Source organism: Onychomys torridus, chromosome 8, assembly GCF_903995425.1.
Source record: "Onychomys torridus chromosome 8, mOncTor1.1, whole genome shotgun sequence".
Lineage (NCBI taxonomy): Eukaryota > Metazoa > Chordata > Mammalia > Rodentia > Cricetidae > Onychomys > Onychomys torridus.
The window spans coordinates 20,319,842-20,329,699 of NC_050450.1; the positions used below are offsets into that span (position 1 = coordinate 20,319,842).

The 9,858-nt window shown below is 49.3% G+C and overlaps 1 protein-coding gene across 1 annotated transcript; it reads left to right on the forward strand.

Annotated features, from left to right (window-relative positions):
* The first annotated feature begins 797 nt into the window (after positions 1 to 797).
* On the forward strand, positions 798 to 7,288 carry Bod1 (biorientation of chromosomes in cell division 1). Its single transcript, XM_036196233.1, has 4 exons — positions 798 to 1,211; positions 2,866 to 2,990; positions 5,550 to 5,746; positions 6,582 to 7,288. Exons 1-3 carry the CDS (start codon positions 813 to 815, stop codon positions 5,743 to 5,745), a joined length of 720 nt encoding a protein of 239 aa, XP_036052126.1. The 5' UTR covers positions 798 to 812; the 3' UTR covers position 5,746; positions 6,582 to 7,288.
* Positions 7,289 to 9,858: the final 2,570 nt, after the last annotated feature.

Consider the following 9,858-nt stretch of genomic DNA (forward strand, 5'->3'; position numbering starts at 1 on the left):
GACTTGCAAATATTTTAATCCTTTCCACCCAGGAAATTCTTTATTTACACAAAGACCAACTGCTCTGGTTCAGGAATTTGATACCCTGGGGCTGTGACCCTTTTCTCCTTGGAGCAGTGACCCCTCTCCTCTTCCTCCTCTATTTCCTATGCGCAAATTATTTTCAGACTAGCCAACTGAATAAATTTGTGAGGTGGGACCCTGGCCAATGGGGAAAAGACACAGCCACCACCTTCCTTAGAATAAAAACCAAATGCACCTCCGGTCTAGGTGAGACTGCTCCCCTGACGGGTCCACCCCAGCACACACCCTCTTGATAAATAGTAGTTTTCCTCGTACAGGCACTTCAGCTGGAGTGATGGTCTCTCCTTGCAATCCCAAATATTTCTAACAGTGGCAACAGCGGGGAATTCAGTACAAAATATGTAAAATTATTTTTGTTGAAAAAGAAATATGATCAATCCATTGTTAACCACATTTTCCAGATCATAATTGTTCAAGGAGGTCGTGGGAGTCGAGTGCACGTCAAAAGCACAGGGTGCCAGACATGGAAACAGAGCTATTGAATCACAGTCTTTAAAGTATAGACTCGTAATCTTCCAATCAGCTTTACGGTGATTGCTCACTGCTCTGTGGGCTGATTTGATTCCGATTGCGTTCAAGCCATTACTATGGCTTGAGCCTACAATTCCCATGCTGCCCCGCGAACTAGCGCGAGCGAGCCAATTGTCTGCCGGGAGTTGTAGTTTTCAACGGCCAGACCCAGTCTATAAGAACTTGAGCGATGGCTCCAGGAAACCAACCGTCCCACAATGCAAAGGCCACCGGTGACGCCATTAGACGAGCGCCAGCAGCGCGGCGAGCGGGTAGCGTCGTGGGTCCCGCCGCCTCCCACCCTGCCGCCTCCGTCGCCGCCGCCTCCGTGGGGCCCTCCGTGTCTGCGCAGCGCGGCCCGCGGCTCCCGGAGGAGCAACCGAGCGCGGGGCCTGGCGCGGGCGCGGGTCGCGGCCATGGCGGACGGTGCGGGAGCAGGCGCGGCGGGCCAGGCCTCGGGACCGGCTGCGGGCTCTAGTGGTGCAGGGGGCCCTGTCAACCCGGCTTCGCTGCCTCCGGGAGACCCGCAACTCATCGCTCTCATAGTGGAGCAGCTCAAGAGTCGCGGCCTGTTCGACAGCTTCCGCCGGGACTGCCTGGCCGACGTGGACACCAAGGTACCCGGGCCGTGGGGTGCGAGGCGGTGCACCCCGCTGTTTTGACGTGCGGGAGCCGGGAGTAAAACAAAAGGCAGCTCGGGAACCTCCTGGACGCGGGGTGCCTTCTGAGTGGTGCACACCTGACTGCTCCTCTCGCCCTTCATTTACCAGCCGTGATTTTTAGTCCAGTCGCCTTTCTGAACTTGGAGATTCCTTTACGGCTGCACACATATAACCTCCACCATACCAAAGGAACTCGTGTTTTAGAGCAGTCAGGAAAGGCAGAGTGCTTTAAGAACCGGTACCCATTTTCTGTTCGCCACTAGGGAGGTGATTTTAAGCACAGAATGGACCGGCCGACTCAGCAGTAATTACTCCCTTTCCCCAGCGGAATGATTTGCAGACTTGTATTCGGTCAAACTGGGATACGCCGTAGAGTCAGCACCCGGCTTTTGTACCCTTTAATTTAAAGGGAGTTGACGCCTATGTTAGACCCAGTGTAAAAGCCAGTCTATCCGGTAAAAATACTAATTCGCCTTACTTGGGAAAGTTGTTTGGGATGTGTGTGTGTTAAGGGTGAGAACATTCCTTTTCCTTTTACAAATCGAGCTTGCCAAGATTAAGGTGGTGGAGTTAGGGGTCTCTTTACCGACTGAGAGGGCTCCCCAGGGTAGTGGTTGGTCCTCAGCTGTTAGGGCTGCATGTCACCAACTCCAGCTGGTCTAGATAGGCCTCAACTGGTGGCTTGGCTGTCAGCTGCAGGCTACCCGGGCTTGTGCTATGGCTTTGATGTGGGGTTAGGTGTGCGCTACGTATATACATCTTAGGCCACAGACTGATCAGGTAGGCCATCCTTCCCACTACATGTTCTCATACAGGGCCCAGAGCCATGCCTGACAGCACAGCTTCAGTTCAGTTCTGGAGACACAGCACTCAGCATGGATGGGGTGAGGAGGTATATCTGCCTTCAGTAGGAGAGCGGGAGGAGGTTGGGCTCTCAGCACCACATGGTCCTTGTACTTGTAGTCCCGTTTCAAGCTTCTAGGAGCAGTAAGTACCTCAGGCTCCTTTGAGGGTCACAGCTTTGCCTGGAAACTCATCACAAAACTCCCTTGGCATTTATTGTGACTTTTGCTGAGGTTTGGGTGGCCCTTTCATTTGGAAAGGGTGTATCGCAGAGGACCCCCACTGTGAGTCAAGCAAGCAGGAATGTTTGCATTTTACGGATGGAAATTACTGGAATTCAGAAGTCAGGTGACTCCTGTAAAGTCAGCTTGATCTAGAACCAGTTCCTTCCGCAGAAACAGCCTGCATCTATTTGGCCACATTGCACTGGAGGGCGCCTTTGTTTACTCTTCAAAGCCTGAAAGCCTAATGTGTAAATGAGGGCAGAATAATACTAATAAGCTCTCTCCATCTGCAGTTTCTTTAAGAGTAGATTGTTTTTATATAGGTAACGCCCTGCGCTATGTTAGGCCACTGCAAGGCAGGCACCCTGCTGGCTGTGGATTCCTAGCTCCTGTACTGGGGTGTGAGTACTGAGGTCAGGTGGAAGTGTGTTTAAATGAGAAATGTGTTTCTGTGAAGAGTGGTGTTCCAAATAGCTCCAGTCCACAACTTTGATACCCTAATGCAACTCATACACTAACATGGTCTCTTTTGAATGTCTTAGCCAGCTTACCAGAACCTGAGACAGAAAGTGGATAATTTTGTGTCTACACATCTGGACAAACAGGAATGGAATCCTGCAATGAACAAGAACCAGTTGCGGAATGGGCTGAGGCAGAGCGTGGTTCAGTAAGTAAAGCCGTGAGGAAATGGTGACTGTCCCAGCATGCTGCTGCACAGGCTGACCTCTCACGGGCCTCCTGCTCAACTGGCTTTGTAGCCATCTACTGTCCGATGCATCAAGGGGAAGATGAGCAGAGCCCTGGGGGACCTGCCGCTCACTCGGGGGGCCTCCTGGTTGCACACCTTCAGTGGTCACTCTGGAAGGTCTTCTGGAGTGTGAGACTTGGTTCTTGGAAGCTTTCAGTGTAATCTGAACGTGAGAGTGAGTTTTGTGCCAAGATGCCAGTGTTTGGGTGTGGGCCAGCAGGGCTTCCCCTTTGTTCTCACAGGCATGTGAGTTCTGTGTGAATCGTGACCATGGCTGCTAAAGTGTCCTGTAAGACATTGTCCTTTACAGAAACAAACTGAACCTTTGCTAGAAGGGTGCTGTAGTGAGTCACATGAGTGGCCTAATTGTCACTGGCACACTGGGCATGGGTCATGGGTTCCAAGGTGAGGGAGAAATGAGGAGTTTGTAGATAGGACAGAGAGAGACAGACAGACAGATAAAAAATATATACTAGCCTCGGGAGGGCTTGGGTCTCAACCCACCAGCCCCCCTTGTGTCTCACTCAACTAAAGAGCTTTGTAAAGGAATGCCAAGGGGTGAGGCAAAAGACCTCCCCCAGCACAGCCAAGTGCAGATCATCCCACACCAAAGTAAGTTTTTTCTGATCTGTTCAGAATCCATTTTGGCTTTTAACACCAGGGCTTATAGTTGGTCCTTCTTAATCCACCAAGTTGTTGAATAAAAGCTTAGCTAATGAAGCAGGACTCTGAAAACAGAAGCATCAGGGAACTGTGGTGAGAAAGGCTGAGAAATGACTGCATTTGCTACCAGTGCAGAGATGTGTGGCTGGTGGCAGCTACCAAAGGCATAATGGGAGTTGATTGAGGAAGCTGGAATGCCAGGGTTCTCTTGGTGCTGTTGGGCATCTTAGCTATGCTGGTGCATACCCTAAGCAACTGAGGTAGTAAAGTTGTGCTGCACACCCAGAGGCTCCTATGGTAGAAGTTGATCCCCAGTGAGTTGGTGTTGGTAGCAGGAGCTGGTAGGAGGTGTTGAGGTCATGGGGCCTTCACCTCTGTAGCACTGAATAAGTTCTTTGAGAATCAGTTGTTGAGTTGGGCCAAATGTCAGGCCTGTCACACTCCTGTCATCTCAGCACTCAGGAGGCTGAGGCAGGAAGATCAGGAGAACCAGGCAGCAGTCTTGGTTATGTAGTGAGTTCCAGACCAGCCTCAGTTACCCAGTGAGACCTCTCAGAGAAAGAAAAAAAAAAAAAAAATGGGTGAGTTCAGCTGCGTTTCTCCAGGCAGCCTGTCTTGGCATATGCATGCTCATCATGACATTGTAATACAGATAGGGACCTTGAGCAGACGCTGCTGGCACTGAGCTATTTGGACTTGGAGCTACTCGAATCCACGAGCCAAGTATACTTCCCCCCTACCCCCACCCCCTCCCGAGACAGGGTTTCTCTGTGTAGCTTTGCACCCTTTCTGGAACTCACTCTGTAGACCAGGCTGGCCTCGAACTCACAGAGATCCGCCTGCCTCTGCCTCCCAAGTGCTGGGATTATAGGCATGTGCCACCACTGCCCGGCTAAGTATACCTCTTTATATATGAGTTCCCCGCCTCAATTATTTTGTTACAGCAACAAAAAGTAGGCCAGATAAACACACACACACACACAGTACAGGTCATCTAATACAGTCTGGATTATACTGGTGCCATATTCCTAGTTTGGTAGTGTAGTGTGTTAGGCAAGGCGCTAACCCTGGAGGTGCTGGCTAAAGATGTATGAGCCAGCTTGTATATTTCCTTGCAACTTCTTGTGACTATACAGTGATTTTGAAATTTAAAAGTTTTTAAAAATAGAGGATTTTGCTGACAATCACTATAGCACTCACTGTGTGGCTTATGACCACTGAACTCGGAATCTTACAAAGGAAGATTAACACCTACGTAAAGCGCTCTGAGCACTAGGGGAGTGTGGCATCTAAAGCTGCCCTTGCTGTCTCTCAGTCTGCACAGTCCTCCCTTTCTCAAGGTGAGTTCTGTTGATGCAGAGGTCTCAAAAAGAAGGGGTCAATAGCCGCCCTGGGTTGAGCAGCTGCACATAGCACGTTCAGTCTTTCTGTGTCTCACTGGTTTGTGCTGGATGGAGTAACTGAGCTGCGGGAAGCCGCTTCTGTTCTGGCTGCTGAGAATAAATGCTGAGGAAAACAAGGCACAGCAAGGCTTGCTGCTGCCTTTGACACTGACTGCAGCTTCACCCTACACTGTAGCCAGGCTCGCTCTTGTGGTTTATCACATGTGCTGGCCTTAGGAACAGTCTGCTCAGCTCTGGTTCCTTTGTATGAAGGTGGAGACTGCATTAGGAATGGTGGGTGGCAGGCAGCTGGGGATCCCCTCACAGGAAAGACCAGTGGTCTAAATCTTGGGACTTTTGAATGGCACGCGGGGCTTCCTGGTGCAGAGGAGAACTTGAGAGCTAAATAACACTAGTTTGTTTCTCTCCACAGGTCAGGCATGTTGGAAGCAGGAGTGGACAGGATCATTTCTCAGGTGGTGGACCCCAAACTAAACCACATCTTCAGGCCACAAATAGAGCGAGCAATTCATGAGTTCCTGGCAGCCCAGAAAAAAGAAGCTCTGCCAGCCCCACCTCCAGAACCTGAAAGCCAGGATCCTCCAGCGCCATCCCAAGACGCTTCCTAAGGTTTGGTAGCCACCCCATCTTTCCTCTCTGGCTAGTCAATGTGTGAGATGGTTAGAAACAGGGTAAGCTGTAATTAGACATGTTTCACACCGTGGGTCAGAAGAGAGCGCTGAGAGTGAATCTCACCCCATCTCACCCCAGTGAGCCATCTCAGTGAACTCAGCACTAGCACACTCCCATATTGGCAAGTGTGCTCTGTGCCAGCAGGGCTTAACATCCAAGTCACCACAGGAAACCTCATCAGGGTACTAGTGTGGAGGTCATCTTCTCTGAAATTGCTTACACTTGACTCTCTCTCCCCGCCACCAGTTAACATTTGTGATTTGCATATGAAATCCAGCAGCATTCCCAAGTGAGACATTTGGTAATCCATCTTGCACTGGATTAATCTATCTTGCACTGGATTACCGTGCAGTTCTGTTCTCATTGTCCCAGGTTTAGGATTTAATCTCAACTTTGAAAATTAGCTGGAGATACAGAGGTGAATGCTAGACTGGGTTTGGGGAGCCATTGAACGAGCAGTAGACCTCACACCTGCCATCATCACACCCCTGGGGGCAGTGTTCTGGCCCCTTGTTCTGCCTTTAGTGAGTCATTAAGGTAAAATTGGGTAAGGAGGCAGTTGACCGAGGTTTTTGAACTGGGCTGTTGAAGGTCTGTCTTCTTGTGCCTCTTGGGAGAGATCCTTGATCCATCATGAAGTAAGTGTAAAACATTTATTTTAAATATTTTCCATTTCATTGTAAATTCTGTTGGAAACATATAGTTAATGAATATAGGCTCTTACCAAAAGTACCATTTTGACATGATTATCTTTTTCTTTCTTTTTTTTTAGAATATGCCTGATACCATTGGAAAACTCCATTTAATGAAGAAATGAAATGGATTCCTGTTTCATACGAATATAACTTAATTCGACTACATCACTTCTGATGTCAAGATTTTGGCCTTGACTAGGTGGTGTCCATATTGGATGGAGAGCAAGTGTGGTGGTGGGACAGTTGCCCAGACTTGCTCCTGCATTGTGCCATCTTTGACCAGCTTGTCCAAGGGTCTGGCCATGGTAGACACTACAGAGGTTTAAGCACTACATGACTTGGGCTGTCCTGAGCAAACCTTTATACTTGAACACAGACACTGCATGTAGATGTTAATGCTTGTGCTCTGCAGTGTGTAGAAGCCAGGCTGGGGCTCGCCGGTCAGGACAGCAAAGGCCAATGGCAGCAGCTGTTTGACAGTGGGTTTTGATATTGTTGCTAGAGTCACAGGCTGGCGGGTGCAGCAGTAGCATCAGCAGCCCTAAGGTTATTGTAACCTTCCTGTGCTTGGGGATTTTAGTGGTTTCCTTTCTCTTGTCAGAGGTAGCTGCACCCCTGGAGTGAGTGAGGAAGCCCCACCACCTCTGTCCTGGTGTCTCCCCAGCTGTAGGGGTGAGTCACTGTGGATGTGGTGCTCAGTTCTCATGTTTGTGTTTATAGAAGAACAACCGTTAATAAATAGTGGATGTTTTACAGTAAAGTCATTCCTAAAGCCTCAACAGAATCTTAGAGCCTCTCTCTGTCTGTGGAGGTGACTCCCTTTCGCCTGACTTGATGGGAATGAAGGATTGGCAGCTGGAACCTGAAGGCACCCTGGCTCAGGCTGGACGATGCAGCTGATGAGGGGCAGGCAGTGTCTGGTTGAGTGTTCAGCTCATCTCAAGTTTGGATGAGTACCAGTACCACTGAGTATCTCAGGGCAGGGCGGGGAGCTGGGTGTTGCAATTCAGAAGGTCTGGGGAGCTCAAGGTTTGTATTTCCCTTTGCTCTTCTTAGTACATTCATTATTGGCCTTTGGTGGGGTGGGATGAGAAGGGAAAGGTTGCATGTGTGGAGGTCAGAAGACAACTTGATTGATTCTCTCCTACCAGTGATTGAATTCAGGTCACCAGCTTGGTGGCAAACACCTTTAAGGACTGGCCCAGAAGTTTGTATCTCACAAGCCCCCAGGTGATGCTGGGCCTTTCTCACACATCAAATACTGGGCCTTGGATGTGGCAAAGATTACTTCAAACTAAGAATCCTTGTTCTTTGTTGTTGTTGTTGTTGTTGTTGTTGTTGTTTTTCGAGACAGGGTTTCTCTGTGGCTTTGGAGCCTGTCCTGGACTAGCTCTGTAGACACAGAGATCCACCTGCCTCTGCCTCCCAGGTGCTGGGATTACAGGCATGCGCCAGTCCAGCTGAATCCTTGTTCTTAGTTGAGTGCACTGCTGATATTGTTGATCTAGCTTGTTGGGTTTGGAGATTTTATGGTGTTGGGGGTAGAACCCAGTGTCTTGCACCTGCTAAGCACATGCTCTACATCTGAGCTGCATGCTCAGCCTGGATCTAACAATGTTTCCCTTCCACCTTTACCACAAATCCCTCGGTGGTAACTATGTTGCCTGTCTAGAACTTGGCAAGGTTTTTGTAGCACCTGCTCTAGTGTCAAAAGAAGCTGGCCCTGTCCTCAGCACAGGTGGAAGTGACCTCAGAGGCATGATCTATTTCCTTATTTCCTCCCTCTGGATACAGTACCATCTCCATGGAACAGGTTGCTGGCCTTGTCTGTCAGCAGCTGGGATCAGAACAGTCCTCTCCCATACTGTCCTGCATATGAGAGAAGTGTGTCTCTCTTCAGAGGGTCTTTCCTGCAAGAACACAGACCTTGGGACCTCCCTGAGACTGCACAGCTGTCCCACACTGACCCCACCTAAGAAAAGATGGCGGAATAGACCAGCTCAGGAAATTCCTACTTAGAAATGCTCTGTCGACCCAATTTTGTGTGTTTTTAAGCAGGCAGGGTTTGATCTGCCTTCTTGCTTTGTTTTCCCCGTTACTGAAGAAGACTGAAGAAGAGCTGACCAGATGCCCAGAAGTGCAGACTTCCACAGTTGCCTCCTAAGAGCTTGTCTCCACAGTTCTGGCCTCACATTTTCCACTTAGACTCAGTGAGGCTGAGTTGAGAAAAGCAGGGCTTTGAGAGAGACTTGTACTCTTAGAAGATGGACATTGGGTCCATCAAGTCAAGAGGAAACATGTGCCTGTGTTCCCAAGGTGGATGTCTTCAAACTGCTGGAGGGGTAGTCGAGAGCTCAGACAGGTTGCCCCCAGATCTGTGTAGACCATTGAATCCTTAAGCTTTAGGTATTGGGTTTACCCCACAGGACCTTAGAGGAAATCATGGTCCAAAGAGTAAGACAGTTCTTCCCTGAGGAAGGTTAGTCCTCCAAAATTGCTTCACCTATTAAACACACTTGCCATATTCATCCTTTTAAAAATATTTCCATTATTCCTTCCAGCATTTCCCACAATGGTTTGATCATATTCACCCTCAACTCCTGTATTCCTTTTTGGCAAGAGCCAACATCTGGGGGACTGGAGAGATGGCTCAGTGGTTAAGAATACTGACTGCTCTTCCAGAGGTCGTGAGTTCAATTCCCAGCACCCACATGGCAGCTAACAACTGTAACTACAAGATCTGACACCCTCACACAGACATACATACAGGCAGAACACCAATGCACATAAAATAAAAGTAAAATTATTTTTTAAAAAAGAACCAACATCTGTGGTTGCTGCTGGAGGCCTTTGTTCCTGGCATGTTTCTAATTACCAGCTTGGCACCGACCCAGCCTGCCATCTCCTAGAGCTAACTGAACTCTAGATATTCAGTGTGACTTTGTGGCTTCTATACAGGTGGTTTATCTTGGCTTTTGCCACTGTGTCGTGTCTTTTCTACTAATTTAAAACTCAGCAAGTTCTGTGTGCTGTGTTACCAGCCTGTGAGCTCAAGAAACACCAGGTGCACCCCAGCGGCACGGGGTTCCAAAAGGCAGCATCACATTGCCTTGCGGAGGTTGCCATCCCCAGTTGTGCAAGTGCTAGAGCCTCAGGTGTACCAGTCAGTGCCACTGCAGGACCTCTTCCCCAAGGCTGGTGGTGTGACTTCTACTGATGGACTAACCACACGGTTCACGTTGTCTGCCAACAGCTGGACGGTGAAAACACATGTCTGAATCCCCCCCCCCCCCACCATCAACCTCCCCATAGTCCCTTGCAAGGACCACCTTTGGACCCCTTGGCTTAGCCATG